This window comes from Pelobates fuscus, chromosome 5, assembly GCF_036172605.1.
Source record: "Pelobates fuscus isolate aPelFus1 chromosome 5, aPelFus1.pri, whole genome shotgun sequence".
Classification (NCBI taxonomy): domain Eukaryota; kingdom Metazoa; phylum Chordata; class Amphibia; order Anura; family Pelobatidae; genus Pelobates; species Pelobates fuscus.
The window spans coordinates 17,408,216-17,424,684 of record NC_086321.1 but is presented as its reverse complement, the minus strand read 5'-3'; the positions used below and the strand labels follow the sequence as shown (position 1 = coordinate 17,424,684).

The 16,469-nt window shown below is 43.2% G+C and overlaps 1 protein-coding gene across 2 annotated transcripts in view; it reads right to left on the bottom strand.

Annotated features, from left to right (window-relative positions):
• Positions 1 to 16,469, bottom strand: part of CERT1 (ceramide transporter 1) — an 80,364-nt gene that overhangs the window by 60,031 nt on the left and 3,864 nt on the right. For both annotated transcript variants that reach the window (XM_063456726.1, XM_063456727.1), the window contains exon 2: positions 1,397 to 1,531. In XM_063456726.1, the coding sequence (XP_063312796.1) occupies positions 1,397 to 1,531 (135 nt within the window). The remainder of the gene's footprint in view (positions 1 to 1,396; positions 1,532 to 16,469) is intronic.

Genomic DNA, 16,469 nt, shown 5'->3' with positions numbered 1-16,469 from the left:
CCTACACAATCATTGGCATAATCAACGCAATTACAAGGAGTCACTGTGGCAGATGGAGAAACACCAACAGGAGGTTTCTCCTGCCATTTCCTTTCTGAGCGATTCATTTATTGCAGGACAGTCAACAATGTGATCGCTACATCATATATCTTATATCTGTAGACACACTGATCAGGTCCAGAAGAAGTGCAACCAGAATGTATTACAGGCTGATACACTGGGTAGCTAGGCTTTTCTGCAGAAACTAAAATACAGCTTGCTACAGAAAAAATAAATCAGAATAATCGTGTTCTTTCATTTTTGATGGCTAGGAGATTGAGGCACTTCTGAATTTGGAGGCCTGCTGTGATCAGATCTAATGCCATTACCTGCATCATTAAAAAAATAAACAAAGGAAGACAGGATATTTTTATATGCAGGTCAACAGGATTCAAATTTGATGGCCTGGACAGTTTACAATTTAACGTTTGGGGAGCCATCCATAATTTTTTGTATACTAGAATCTAGATCTTGCAGTTTAAGTATAACTGTCAATTAACTATAAGTCACTGTTTCAGCCCTATGCGTTCTCTGCTGATCTAAACAGGAGGTAGGTCATTCAGTGCATTACGGAGGACCCTTTAGGTGGAAACCGTTTCCATTTTGTAATTGCCAACTACATAGGTTACCGTCGGCAAAATGAACGATCTGCTTGGAGCTGCTGTAGCGACTTTTAAAATGTAATTATTTTATATAGAATGCATTAAATTATGGAGCCAAAACTAAAAGTTGCTCCACAAAACCCCCCTTTTCTTGTCTCCTTTGCAACCAGCTGTACATGGTGGCATAACGCTTTAGTATAAAGTGGACAAATGAACTACAATCCCAGAAACCATTGCTGTACCACCCATGTGCGGGCTAATTGCTGAAGCTGCAAAGTGATTACAGCAAACATGGAAACTTGCTCTGAACTTGTGTTTGCATACTAGAATACATTAATAAACAGGTCACCTCTAGCCCCAAGTGAATAAGGTTTTCTTGGGGAAAAATTCTTTAGTGTGTGGTTTTGCAATAATGTGCTTTAACAGAATCAAAAGGTACCTATGAGATGATGAAACCGTTTGAAAAGAGCATTTTCAGACTAGATTATTTTCTTACCAAATGTTACGCCCTAAAAAGGAATGGGTACTACTTTATTAGTGAGAATAGTCGGATATGCTAATGCTATAGGTTCTCTCTGTAATGGTAAAAGTGAGCTAGAAATTTTGAGACATGAAGCCGTGACAAGCTACAGAGTTTACCAGTTCTAACGGTTCATATTCTCTATACTTTTTCCATGTCCACAGTAAATGTGCAGCACCATACACCGCTGTCCTTTTATTAAAATACAACAGCCTTTAGGATGAATGATTCTTACCGTGATGACAGCCTTGCTGAGGCAGATGGACCCTCTGCAGCCATATTCAGTCTCATCCTCAGACTTATAGTAGCTTAAGGTATTATTTTTTAGGACAACCCATCTGTCCTGCCAACCGTGAATGTAGTTTGTCCACTATAAAGAAAAAACAAACAGATTTGTAAGTCTAGGTACAAGAATGCTGCAGATTACAAAAAACACAATTTTATTAAAGGACACGGAGGCTCTTATTAGGCTTCCCTTTCTTTTATTCCTCAGCAGCAAAGAAAGGCTAAGGTGTTTATTTGTAGAAAAAAAAGAAACATGTATAACTACCCTCACAGGGTTAACATTACATCACTATCTCCTATCCAATAGGAGCAGTCCTTCTCTGATATCCCTTCATGTAACCTAAGCAACACCTTGTTTTCTTTCTTACATGTCATTTTCATTGTGTTGTACCTATATGTGTATATAGCTTTAATTTTGATTAATGACGTTTGACCTGCATTACTCGCACCAAAACGCATTGGGCATTTGGTTTCAGCCCTCCCTGAGGCTACCCCTCCGTGGGGGAAGCCCTTTCCCGCCGCCCCCCTCCCTCCCCCCCCCCCGGGACTGGATGAAACTGGACCTACAATATGCCTATCTTACAATCCCTATTGCGGATGAGTGCCACCACCTGCTACAATTCCAATGGGAAAAGGCGACATGGAGATTCCGATGCCTCCCCTTTGGACTCTCATCGGCCCCTTGGTGCTTCACCAAGCTGCTGAAGCCAGTGGTCGCCTCGTTACGCAGCAGAGGCGTGCGGATGATCATTTATCTGGACGATATGCTGATCATGGCACACGAGGCCCATCAATTGCAACACCTGGCATGGGCATTGACATTGCTACCAAATTTGGGATTTCTCATCAATTGGGAAAAATCGGTACTTACCCAGTCCCAAAACATGGAATTCCTGGGTTTCCACATAGACGCAATTACCGGGACTCTCAGCTTACCGATGGACAAAGTCAGACTCATCAAAAAGGAGATCCGCAGAACACTTACGAGACCAGTACTAACACTCCGGCAACTAGCCAGAGTAATCGGACTCCTCTCAGCCTCCATTCAGGCAATCTTCCCGGGGCCACTGCACTTCAGGGCCCTACAACGTCTAAAGGCCACACAACTGCGCTCAGGGCACTCATACTCCGATTCTGTGGCACTCGACTACGAGGCCAAACAGGAGCTCACATGGTGGCTGCAACATATGGAGGCATGGAACGGCAGAGCAATATTCGGGACTTCATCATAGAATCCGATGCGAGCACACACGGTTGGGGAGCGCGCTGCGGTCCTACCTCCACCGGAGGAACCTGGTCGTGCTTAGAGAAAAACTTGCACATCAACGGTTTGGAACTCATGGCGGGATATTTCGCCCTGAAGAGCCTCCTTGGGGGCATAACCAACTGCTCCATCATCCTACGAATGGACAACATTTCCGCAGTCCGCTACATCAACCACCTCGGTGGCAAGAGATCAAATATATTAGCAGACTTGGTCAAGGAGTTCTGGCACCACTGCCTGGAACACAACATCTCAGTCCAAGCGGAATACATCCCAGGAATGTCCAACGTAGTAGCGGATTGGCATTCCAGACATCTACACGATGCCAGCAACTGGCGGCTGGACCGCAGTGTGTTCTTACAGCTTCAGACGCTCTGGGGCCCGATGCAAATCGACCTATTCGCATCTCGGCTAAACTCCCAGCGTTCTTCAGCTGGAGACCAGACCCAGACGCACAAGCAGCGGGCGCTTTTCTCCAACACTGGCCGAACAGCTGATTGTATGCCTTTCCTCCATTCTCCCTCATAGCTTGCACACTAGTACATCTCAGACGTACTCAAGCGTCCCTGGTCCTCATAACACTGTTTTGGACAGCCCAACCGTGGTTACCAACACTAATGGAAATGTCCATGGACTTCGAGACTGCTTCTGGATCCCTGGTTTCTTTTATCAGACCCAGAGGGCAATCCACACCCCCAAATGACCCAAGGGCAACTCAAATTCTTAGCATGGCTCCTTTCAGGAGACCCTGGATCACACCAGATGTTCCACAAGACACTATAGAACTACTGGCAGGAGCTTGGTCGCCTGGAACTAGACGCTCCTACCTCTATGCCTGGAATGGATGGACTAGTTGGTGCATGAAACAACAAGTGGCTCCCGTACGTGCTCCTGTAAATTACCTGTTACGGTTCCTCACCAACCTGCATAATCAAGGCTTAGCCTACCGAACCATCAACGTCTACAGATCGGCAATCTCAGCAGGACACCAAGGAATAGATGGAACCCCGATGGGTCAACAAATACTTGTATGCCGTCTCCTAATGGGAATTCGCTTTGCTCGTCCACCACAACCCCAAAATACGTCATTGTGGGATGTCAACTTAGTCCTGAAACTATTGGAATCCTGGCCTCAAAACGAAGCACTCACACTTAAACAACTGTCAGCGAAACTGACCATGCTCCTCTGCCTGCTATCTTGCAAGAGGGTATCAGACGTTAGAGCACTGGACGTGGATGCATGCTCCTTTACCCCCACAGGAGTCTCATTCAACATCTCCAGACGTACAAAATCGTCAATTACATCAGTCTCATACCCTTCTTTCCCACACAACGATAAACTCTGCCCAGTGCACTGCTTACGAGAATATGAGAAACGGACCCTGGAATTCAGGAAACCAACACAGCCAGAATTGTTTTTGGCTATCAGACAACCTCACCAACCTGTATCCACGGTGACCCTCGCCCGCTGGGTGAAGTGGATAATGACTTTAGCACACAGATACCACCGTATATGGCGCACACTCTACTAGAGGAGCCATGGCATCCAAAGTTTTCACGTTAGGTTGTAGATTAGAGGACCTCATGAGAACAGCAGATTGGTCCCGGGAATCGACGTTTAAGGAATATTACTTTCGACCTACGGAACATGTATCAAGCCTAGTTATTTCACAGCTTTGAACTAGCCTAATAAGAGCAGTGTCCTTTAATAAAATTACATGACGTAAAGTCATGATTTTATAAAGGACACGGAGGAGAGTATTAGCCCGCCCGGATCAGATACACACAATATTGGTATCCCAACCCAGGTACGTACTAGGTACTTTAGTAGAAAGAGTTCTCATTGATATACAAGTGGTTCTTGGTAAATATATCACACAAGTAACGATTGCATGTTTTTATTAAATATAACTGGTTACATAAACAACTCAAGTTGATATAAAAGATTAAAACGAAAATAGTTGGCACGGACACGCTTTACCATTGTTTTCTTTGTCCTTTCCAGCGTGAAAAATTCTACAAATCCCAGTGTGGACGACGAGTGACATCACAGTTCAAGAGGATCAGTTCCGGAGGATCCTTGTGTTTCTTTCTCATGGAAGAGTTCAAGATCAAGTTCAGTGGTCAACTGTTTGTATGTTTTTGCTTAGAACGAGTTGATAGTTAATCGCTACAGGAACAAATTTTAGCTTCGGCAACATCAGGAAAGAGGAAGAGGAGGAGGTTACATGAAAGGATATCAGAGAAGGACTGCTCCTATTGGATAGGAGATAGTGATGTAATGTTAACCCTGTGAGGGTAGTTATACATGTTTCTTTTTTTTCTACAAATAAACACCTTAGCCTTTCTTTGCTGCTGAGGAATAAAAGAAAGGGAAGCCTAATAAGAGCCTCCGTGTCCTTTATAAAATTATGACTTTACGTCATGTAATTAGTAAAATCTGGTAATTATATCATTCATTAGTAATGAAACCTGTTACAGTTTGCAGTAGATCGGTACCCGTCAAATCTAGAATTCATTTCAGGTAAATTAAATTTACATACAGTAGCAATATATAAGGATAACTTGGTCAATGTGTACATACATACTCTCACACAACACCTACTATGCAGTCAAGCTAGTTCATATCTATAGCAATCAGCCCATTAGAAATGCAGATCAAATGCTTCTCGCTGGATCACACTTTACCCAACAGCCTACTGATTAGCTATTTAACAAAATGATACAACCACACACTATGTATCAATTCGGAATACAACATTTTACATCTCCTTCACTCACAAGAGCATTACTAATGTATAAGGCTCATCTGTTTCAATGTTCCATCTAAACAAGCTCAATCAAAAGGGCTTCATATTAAACCCAAGATGAAAAGTATCCAAATTAGCATATCGTACATGGCATTCTGGGAGAATTGTGAAGATAGAACGGCTGTATGTGGCGCAATTTAGGATAACTTTAATCAGTAGGAGGTTTGTTCGGTTTTGATCTCACCTTTGCTTGATGCGGTGACAGTATCTCTATAAAATGTAAATGTTTTACAGAGATACGGTCACAAGAATTCAATGCATTTCCATTATACTGAGAAGGCACATAAGTAGGGGATACTTTCTCAAATAGGGAATTACTTTTTGGTAAAATAGGGAAATGAACACAAAGAGGTGGGGAGGGGGGGCAGGGGATAGGCATGTTTAACGGCCACTGCCAGCCAGGACCCAATAAAGTCAGCATGTATACGTCTGATAAGAGGGTAAACTCACAGAAATGATCGATATGAAATAGCCAGTGAGATCCCTGGGGCATTGCCACCCAGGAGCCATAACATCCCTGTAGTTTGCCAAATGGATAATAATTTAAAAAAAATAAAATAAAAATCCAAGACAAAAAAAAAAAAAACATAAAACCCCACACATTTTCTAAATATGTCAAACAGACCGCAGAGCAAGCACTGCATCTAAGCAGCTGGCTGAGGATCACAGGGCTTGTAGTTCCCAAGTTGGCTACCATTGCTACATAGAAACTTACTGCATGTGTACACACAATGAAACTGAATCGCTCAGTTTATAAATGAAAACATTGCTTTGCAGAATACGCTCTTGCACACAGGCTTACAGTGAATAGCACTAAAGGTACCTAAATTCCCAGCTGGAACACAGCGTGGCTGCAGGAAATCTACAAAAACCAAGAATTAGAGACAGATTTTATGAACAAGGTTTTATCTCCTCTAGTTCAGAAACGCCATGAAAACAAAAAAGAAAAAAAAATAAGTACTGTAAATAAAACAAGTAGGCATTGCTTATCTATAGCAAAAACAGAACGGATTACACACTGTAAAAAAATTTTCCCCCTTCATATGGTGGCAGTACGTATGGGTTGTGCTTCCTAATTGGGAGAAGTATTTGCAAAATAGGGGGATTAAGAAAAGTCCCTCCCCTTTACCCTATAAAGGGCTTCCCCGGCAAACCCACCCCAGTCGTAGCAAGAATACAGACTGAGGTGGGTTTGATCTCCAAACTTGAAAGTCATCTCTACCAAGGCCAAAGACTGGCTTGTGTTTGGCCAGTACAGAAAGATTGGCAGAACCGCTGCTCTGTCCGTTCACCTCTTTGAAGAAGTCTTGGGAACAGTCTACAGGAAAAAAAAAAAAAAAAAGTAAGCCCGGAGAAATATCCTTTGATAGATCGACCAACTATTCAACTTGAACGGTCATGTACAGAGAGGCAAACCTGAGAATCTTCATGTTCTCCCTCTTTGCCATAAGGTCTATCCGGGCACTCCAAATCTCTATAGACCGTGAACATGATCGGATCTATATACCATTTCTCTTGAGGAGGTTGTAGGTGATAACATTGTCGACACATCAGGAGTGGAATGGAGAGAGGACCTCCAGGAGATCCTGAGCCCAGTACAACGTTTTGGTACATAGCTGAAACAGACCTTGCCTCTGGCACCACCCTGTCTGTTGATGTGTGTCAGGCCTTAAGCCTCCCGATGTCTCCTCATGCTTCCGGGTTTGACGGAGCTTAGCCACACCCCCATTGCCGCGGTCGGCTATTTAATGCGACCGCACCAGCTGATAGACGCTGGATTATTGAAACGCGTACCGCGCCAAACTCACCGGCTCGCATACCTCGGTGAGACGACCACTCGCTACTAGACCGGACTGGAGGAATATTCAAGTCCCCAACATCCCTCTTCATCACGGACAACTACCAGCACTCTCGGCAACGATTCACTGAAGCAACCGCCTCTGAGGAGAGCTGGGGACACAATCCCTCTACTTCCAGAAGTTAAGTAATTTACAGTCTCTGAGTTAAGAGCTAACAATGTTAAAGCTTTATTTCTTCATACTAAAGTCTGCTATCAAGTTGTTCAGCAATCCTGCTACAGCTTTCCTCAAATCAAGTATTATTCAAGTTCAGCTGTACCTGTCTTGCTACAGATAATCTTATTTCTTCATACTAAAGTCTATCAAGTTGTTCAGCAAGCCTGCTTCAGCATCCCTCAAAACAAGTATTATTTAAGTTATACTGCACCAGTCTTGCTGCTGATAATTCCAATGTATATAATCTCTTATAATTTGAACTGTTAACAAGAATAACGGATGCTAATGAATTCTGAACCTTGTCAATGCTAAATGAAACAAACCGTTTATTATTTAAAGAAACAGTAACTAATTCTGGAACTGAAGTCTCAGTTCCATCTAAGTGTCTTAATAAAAGATCAAAGTCCTAACAAATCTGCAGTTGTGTTCCACATCATTTACTGTGAACGTGACAATGTGAAGGAAACAGTGTTGTGGGTCTGACTGCATTGTAATAGGTCCCTCAATCAACCAAGATCTGAAATCGGCATGGGGAGTGAAGAACTGCCTTAAGAGCTCTGAAATTAGTGGACTATTTTTCTTAGGACCAAGAACATTCTGTAGTGAAAACTAGGAGACAGAAATCCAAGATTTCCACACTTGACCCAGAGGAGAGAATTTTCCACTGTAACGGCCAAATCCAGATTTTGCTCAGTTGACAGCAAGAATTGAATATGTCAGACATCCCAGCAATCTCATTTCCTGCTCTTATGGAGGGTTTTTCACTTTATTAGTAATTGAACCTTTCCTTTATGAGTGCAGTAGATGCAGAGGTAACGTTTTAAGGTTAACACGAACCTCAAAAAAAAAACCAAAAAAAAAAAAAAAAAAAACACTTTCCTGGAGAAGAAGAAAATACATTATATAGTCTCCGTCCATGTTGTGGTAGCATTCTGCTAGCTACCTGAACATACACAAAGGGCAACCATCCCGATTAGCAATAAGTAGCCATACTCCCAAGAAGAGAATGCCTGGTTCCCTAAAATATGCTGTTACCGGAGTGTTTTGAAGAGCAATGAAATCTCTTCAATCCACTTATGGTGTATTTTCAGAAAACTTCTTGAGGGTTCGCAATAGGGATATGATGGAATTCTGAACCTCAGGAGAGGAACCAATTCATTTTAATTCATAACCGGTTTAAAGGAATGATCCGAGATTGATAACCAAGAGATTCCTGAGGAACCCAACCAAGTTTGTGGTTCACAGTACCATATCTCAAACTCCTTGAATCCAACAGGAACATTGTTTCTGGAAATAGAGAATCAGATGTTTGAAAGTACAGAATCAGATGATTGTACAGATTTGAAAAGAGCAAGCGGTGCCCTCTTTAACTACATCTAGAAACCAGTGATTGCAAGTCGGTTCTACTTAAAAGCCAGGCAAGAGACATTCAGGTATATACTGGTTCCCAAATGCAACCAGAGAATGTTAAGTGATTCCATTGAATGGTACTCCAGTCATCTACCTCAAAGGGATGAAGTGCTGAATTAACCCTGCAAAGCCCAAGGGTTGAACAAGGTCTAAACCCACTGAGCTATTCACACTTAATATAGAAATGCAGGATTACACCTCCAAACTTCTTGGCATCCGAAAAGTCTACCCATGTCGGACCTAGTTCTACTTGTCTTGAGGCAGAACTTTCCTTTTTTGACATAGGCTATAAAAAGATACCCCTTTTCCTAATGGGAGTAAACAGGGGACCGAAAAGGACACTGAACTGCTGTCCAAGCTTAAGCCACCAGCATATAAGGGAAACAGATCAACCCATGATCTTGGCAGTCATTGTCAAATCCATATAAAAGTATGTGACAGTCACAATAAACCAGGAAACTGACAAGCTGCTTATCAGGAGACTTAAATAACCTCCATTAACGATTGTAAACAAGGTTTTTGGAAACCGCTGCACCTGCCAGCAAAGACCCCTACCAAAACCCAGAAGTCTGGAAAGTTTGTCTGCAAGAGGGCTCAACTTTCTTGACGACAGGGTTTTTTAGCAGCTACTCCTGCGGATTTTTATGAATTCCCAGTGAACCTGGGGGTATAACAGTTACCTATTTGATGGTAAACATTAAACGCCGGGCAAGAAAGGCTCATTACACTGAACGGTACGCCATTTTAAAATGTTTCCATTATGGGAGGGGGGGGCGGGGCCTGACAGCAGAGCGGAGCGGACGCGTGTTGCCGATGCTCCTGCAACTTCACACAAATAATGCCAAATCCCACTAATCTGAACCAGCGATCCGACTTCTACCGGCTCCCAAGCGACTCAGGACACCAAGACCTACGAGATGATGCCTCTCCCGAGGTCATACACCCGAGTCCCGACCACACTGCCGCTGAGGCCTACACATGAGGCGGACACGGGGGAGACGGCCGCTCTCCCGCCGCCCCAAAGCACCGCAAGGCACAGGCAAAATCCCCGTTCCCCCCCCCCCCTATGGACCGGCGGGGGTCATCCCGGTCCCCACCAAGCTAAGACCACCACCATACATTATACCTGTCGAGCAGAGCCGCAGGGTGCAAGCCGGATGGCAGAGGGTATAACGAATCCTACGCCAGTAGACCACCTAGCGATCACGCAAGCAAAGCTAGACCTGATCTTCAACAGGTTTTGGGCGCAACTTGCAGCGCGACAAGCGAGTGCATTAACCTCAAACCAGCACACGACAAACCCAGCACCTACCCAGACCAGCCCGTGTGAACCCGCGGACCGCCCCAAGCTACCGAACACCCAGACAAACCTGCAACAACGCAAGAGACCGCGGGGACCCTGCAGAAGATCACTAAAGCCAGCGGTAAGCACAAAGCGGGGAGACCCCACAAGCAGAGGGTGCAACAAACGCATACAAAACCACCTCACACAAGCAGCAGAGTCCTGACCAGACCCAAAGATGTGCCTCACGGTCCAGAGCTTTGCCCACAACGACGGGGACACGGTACTGAGGGCCGCCCACAAAGCCTTCCCAGGCCGAAGACCACGTGGAGTCAGACTCCAAGGCACCGACCACACCGCCGGAGGCTTACCCGCCGCTGGCGGCGGCAGAACATCCGAGCCCCACATGGCGCCCGAAGAAGGGACGACCCGGCCTCTCTGAGCAACCGAGTCGGTGGAATACAGGTGAAGGCCTTCACAGGGGCCTGGGGCTGGCAGACAGCTGCCACCAGTCTACACCAAGTCATTCCCCTGTGGAATTTGCCAGTTGCCGAGGCCGTCTTTCCCACCCCTCAGACACGCACGACGGCTCTACCCAGCAGCGGGATAGGCTGAACTAACCCCGCTAACAGACTCTCACTACCACCACCCCTGGTTAAGGACTGTTGGGACATAACTTGTTCAGCTACACAACCTCCCTTGGCTGGACTTCCGTTAGTAACCTCACTTCTAAGTTACCTGTTGGTTTTCGTAATTGGCTATAGCATGCATATAGATAAAGAGACTAGACGAAGCGTAATGTTGAAACCTTTTTGCTCAACGGTAGGCGACTGGACAAGCTCTTTATTTTATTATATTTCACTTCCTCTTAGCGTATCAGATGTCTTATTTAGCTTGACCATAACAGCAACAGAATGTGCAGCAACAATGCCTTTAGACTGACAATGTTACCGTTAAACATGTTTGATTTTCTAAGACATAGAAACATAGAAACATAGAATGTGACGGCAGATAAGAACCATTCGGCCATCTAGTCTGCCCAGTTTTCTAAATACTTTCATTAGTCTCTGGCCTTATCTTATAGTTAGGATAGCCTTATGCCTATCCCACGCATGCTTAAACTCCTTTACTGTGTTAACCTCTACCACTTCAGCTGGAAGGCTATTCCATGCATCCACTACCCTCTCAGTAAAGTAATACTTCCTGATATTATTTTTAAACCTTTGTCCCTCTAATTTAAGACTGTCCTCTTGTTGTGGTAGTTTTTCTTCTTTTAAATATAGTCTCCTCCTTTACTGTGTTGATTCCCTTTATGTATTTAAATGTTTCTATCATATCCCCCCTGTCTCGTCTTTCCTCCATGCTATACATGTTAAGATCCTTTAACCTTTCCTGGTAAGACCGCATAGCTAGATCACCCAGCAATGCTACACGTGTTAATGAGACAGAATTAGCGATGATAATTTCTATGTTGTGTCACTACAATGTATATAACAATCTACCTAGCAACAATTCATTTGCATGCCTCTATCACGTATTACCTAATGAATGCTGGCAATCAGATATATGTCAGGTGCTCTCCCTTTTGTCACTCCTCTGACTCCTACTTTCTGACCTTTACTTTACTCATTTAAGCGAGAATTTGATTTGTTACCAGCCTTCACAATATAAAACTGTGCATAGCTAGCTAATGACATGGCATTGAATGCAAACGTATACCAGTCTACCCTGAAGACGATGTTATGGCGCACCAGGGCTACTTGTTCTCTCTGATTTTGATTACTTTTGTTACTTACCCAATCTTGTACCACTCTGTTTACTTGAATGTTTTCAAAAAAAAAAAAAAAACATGGCAATCTTTCTTTGAGGTGCATTGCACACCATCTTGATACTATTCTCATGTTACCCCACAATGCCTCCCTCTTTTTCTTATGTACCCCATGACGTATATGCCATAATAAAAGAAAGATTTACAATAAAATGTTTCCATTATGAAAGTGACCAATACAACCGAACCAAACTGCACCATTCCTGGGCCCCCTTCAGATATAGGTCCATAGGAAGTGGTATGGGAGGAGCTGCTGGCGTCACACTATACAATGCATTGATTGGTGGACAGGAAAATGTCAATGCTCACAACAAATGACATGCTAGGCATGTCAGCTAATCTTGCCTTGAAAACCTCTGAACCGTGTGGGGGCATGGTAATATGTGGAACCCTTCTGACAAGCTTCCTGCTGCCAGAGGGAACAGCACAGCGGTCTGCAGTTTTCTGGAAGTTCCGGTTAATGCACGTGCAATAGTGCACCCGGAACTTCAGAGGGAACGTAACACCGCTGTGCGCAGGGCCTGCAACATAATGAAGGCGTCCCGCGGCCTTCCCATACTCGGCACAAAGTTAAACAGAAAGGGCCCCGGAACCTTCACGGATGAAGCCATGACGCTCAGCCTACCATCCAGGCGGCTTTCGGGCTTCCTCCCCCAGACAGCAACCTGCGTGCCTCACCTTCAACAGACGCTTGATCCGTCCCGTGCTGAGACAAGGAAGAACTAGTCCCATTTAGTAAGCACAAACCATATGTTCTCCCACCATATGCCAGAAAAATACCACTCTTCATAGTTTGACAAGTCTACTACATTCCCTTTTCAGTGCGGAAATAGTTTACAGATAAAAAGAAAGGCAAGAGGATTTCTATTACAGAAAGTAATTGTAGCTCATAATTCCAGACATGTACCAGAAGAAAATCATTTACGTAAAAACCATTTCAGGAAAAGCAGTAAGTGCCTGAAATTTTAGTTTTAAAATGATCCTTTCACAGGATTCTATACCAGCAGGTGAATTTTCAGGAACTAAACATGAAGGCAACTTTTACACCAAGATAGCCAAATTGAAATTTGAAACATTTGAATGTATATTTTTACATGCACACAATTTTAGAATCACAGCAACTCAGTTTGGGTGTCACATCAATCCAGGATCTGGCCAATTGCTGCTATCCAACATTCCAGTTTGGCTCAGGATTACACCAGTAATAAGCAACAGACACCACCCACCCTAGAGGCATCAAAACGATGGCTGAAAAGATAGAGAATTACAAGATCTCCAGATAATAAGCAGCAGCAGATCTCACATTAACCTGGAGGCACCCGAGCACTGGAATATTTATAGGGTGGGTACTACTTTACTCCAGGGATGTAAAGAGGGGAGGAAATTTAAAAAAAAAATAACAAAAGATTTTTTTTTTTTTTTTTAAATTAACAACGTTTCAAAAAGCAACTTTCAAGGATAACACACAACGTGTAAAAGTGATAAATATTGCACAGTCTCAGAACTGTAATAGCCAGAAGGAAGCAGGTAAAATAAGATGGAATTAGCTGGACCGGAAGGAAGTCATCACTTCCTGTTGGCCAACCGGTTTACATTACAAAAGCAAATTCCTATTCTTGAGATGCGATATTTTAAAGGGACACGGCATCATGGTTTTATACCAAAATACAAACTTGCATCACAGCTTCTTGTTTAATTAGAAGGAAAAAAAAAATTACTTTCAAACAAGCTGTAACAGAAGCCTGCATAATAAAAGGTCATTAAATACAGTGTATCCAAGGCACACTGAAATTATAAATGTACAAAATGATCACTCACTCCGTTTGGAAAGGAACAAGCTTTACCTGGGGATAAAATAACCCTGTTTGTGCAGTTTCACTGTAAAACACACTGTACATACCCTACTGCTTCTGAGAGTGTAAGTCCACTTCCTGTAGCATCATTTGGGTGTCGTTAACCAGCCTGGAACATGAATTCCAGACTGGCTAATGTCAATTCGGTGTATATGTCGAGGCACTGAGTTGCATTCATTGACTGAGAACGGTCAGCCTAAGCTTCCAGACAATAAATATCCGGCAGCATTAGCATCCAACCCAGCAGAAACTGGATTCACCTTTAAGCCAGCACCCCAAGAGAGCAGGCGCCCAACTGGACCAGGTACTAGGGCAAACCATTGCAAAGTGGTTTTCCCCATTAATGGGAGACCAGGCCAGGGTAATCCTGGCATCATAACCACTACAGCAAGCTGTAATCATTTTGATGCTTGGAAACACCCCTTAATATAGTTCTACAAAAGTATTTGAAGGTTTACAGACAGTGTCAGATATATTATTGGGCCTCGGACACCTGGTACTTTAGATGTGTCATGCCCTGCATTAGTCTCCACGATCCACATTCGACCAGTTTCACACGGAAGCCTTCTGTAGTGGTTATGTAGTCAAACATTTCACAATTTACCTGGGGTTCAATAGGTACCTACCACTACTGTCTGCAAGAAACATCTGCTAAAGAACAAGTTCTGGTTCTTCGATTGCTCCATTAAAGTATGCCGAAGGAGAAATTTGTGTACTTTCACTTTTTTGTCCCAGAACGTTTAAATGAAAGCACGGTCTGCTAAAAAGGTATCCTTTGGCCAGTCACAGACCACAAGACAGCTTTATGTCTAAACGAGCTACTGGTCTATGTTGCCTTATTTAAGCTGCAAATATATTACTAGCAAAGTATTTATCCAGGAAAGCTTTTCAGCTTCCTAGAACTTCCTAAAGTCTGGTTACTATCCAAGTTAATGGTACTCATTTTATCGGTATCAGGAAGATACTGCAGTTTGGCCTTTTCAATCATTTAACTGCCTCTCCCGCTATCGGGGTGTAGTACAAAGGACTGCCTGAATTACACAATATTTCCACATCTATGGTTACATAGTGACCTGGAAAGCATTGCAACACTGCAACCCCCTCCCCCCCACACTTTGTACCAAGTTCCAAGCTACCCAATTGCTCATTAACGGGTAGCTTGTTTTCTCAGAGTCACCCAATTTAAATGGTTATCTGAGCAGAAAAAACAAAACAAGTGCAAAGTCTGAAGTACTCTGATAACATAAGGAATAAGTGGCCAGAATCAGCACCTTGAGAGAGAGTTATCTGGACTCCAAGTATAAAAAAACCAAAAAGCTTTATATGTAAAACAACACCCATGGCATGATCATCTTCTGAGTGGGATTAGAAGAACACAAGTCATCTGTCAAACACACCCTAGTGGACTTGACACAAGTATGAGACCATCTGATTATTGCAAGCTGGAAAGGGAAGGGCTCATCACAATCAACAGCAGGACATCTCGGAAAACCAATACAGTATACAGCACAGAGGAAAAAACAAAACAAACTGTATTTCTACTTTAACGTTTACAGTCTGTTCCAGGAACATACGATTACTGTTTAACACAAATGGAATTTCTATGTTTGGGGAATCAGTGAACCTTAAAAGACAGACCTGTATTAGCCTCAGAAGCATTGGATAATATACTGAGCTTATAAAGTAGTAGTTATTTGGGAAATTGGGAACACTAAGCAATGAGCCATTTACCAGACATTTTCAAACTATAGTCAAGCAAATATTACATGAGGATATTTCTCAGTGAGAAAGTACATTTCTAATATGAAGAAATGATCTGGTACAGCACTACGGTCAAGCTATAAGCGCACTATTAGCAACTGAAAGATGAAATGCCCAAGTGACCTGCTTTCTTGCATTGCGTCCGAGTTGGCTAAAAACCATTTTAAATCCCAGGCATAGTTGGAACCTAGTGAAACCTAGAGCTAAGCCTTGCTAGTTAGCAGGTCTGTTAGGCCACTGAAAGAGTGGTAGTTACATAGAATACCAGTGCAGCAGATGTAATTGATGACCACAATATAGAAACCTAAAATGCAGCGTCTACAAAGTTTAGCAAAAATAAAAAAATATATATTAACTTGTAGAACCGCTTCAATTTTTTTTCTGAATGAAAGTACTTGTGTGAGAACACATGTAGTTATACAAAGTCTCATATGACTGATAATGTCTGTGTAGCCCCTTACATCTCACTCCAGGCACCCACAATGATCTTTCTCCATTAGCGAAAAAAAAAAAAAAAAAAAAAACACACACACACACACACACACACACACACAACCACAAAACACTGCAGTATTTGAGGTCAGGACTTTACACAGTAGAAAACCTGCAACTGAACTGCAACTCCCAGATATCCTTGCTGTGTCCATTATGGGATATGCTCAGCAGTGATGTGGAAAGGTGAGGTAGAATGCTTGTCAAATTCCATGCAGTGTTTGGAGTAAGCTCACAGCAGAACCTACGAGTACTGGGGATTTGCACGTGGTTATTGCTTTTCAATAGCCATTGACAAGTGAATATTT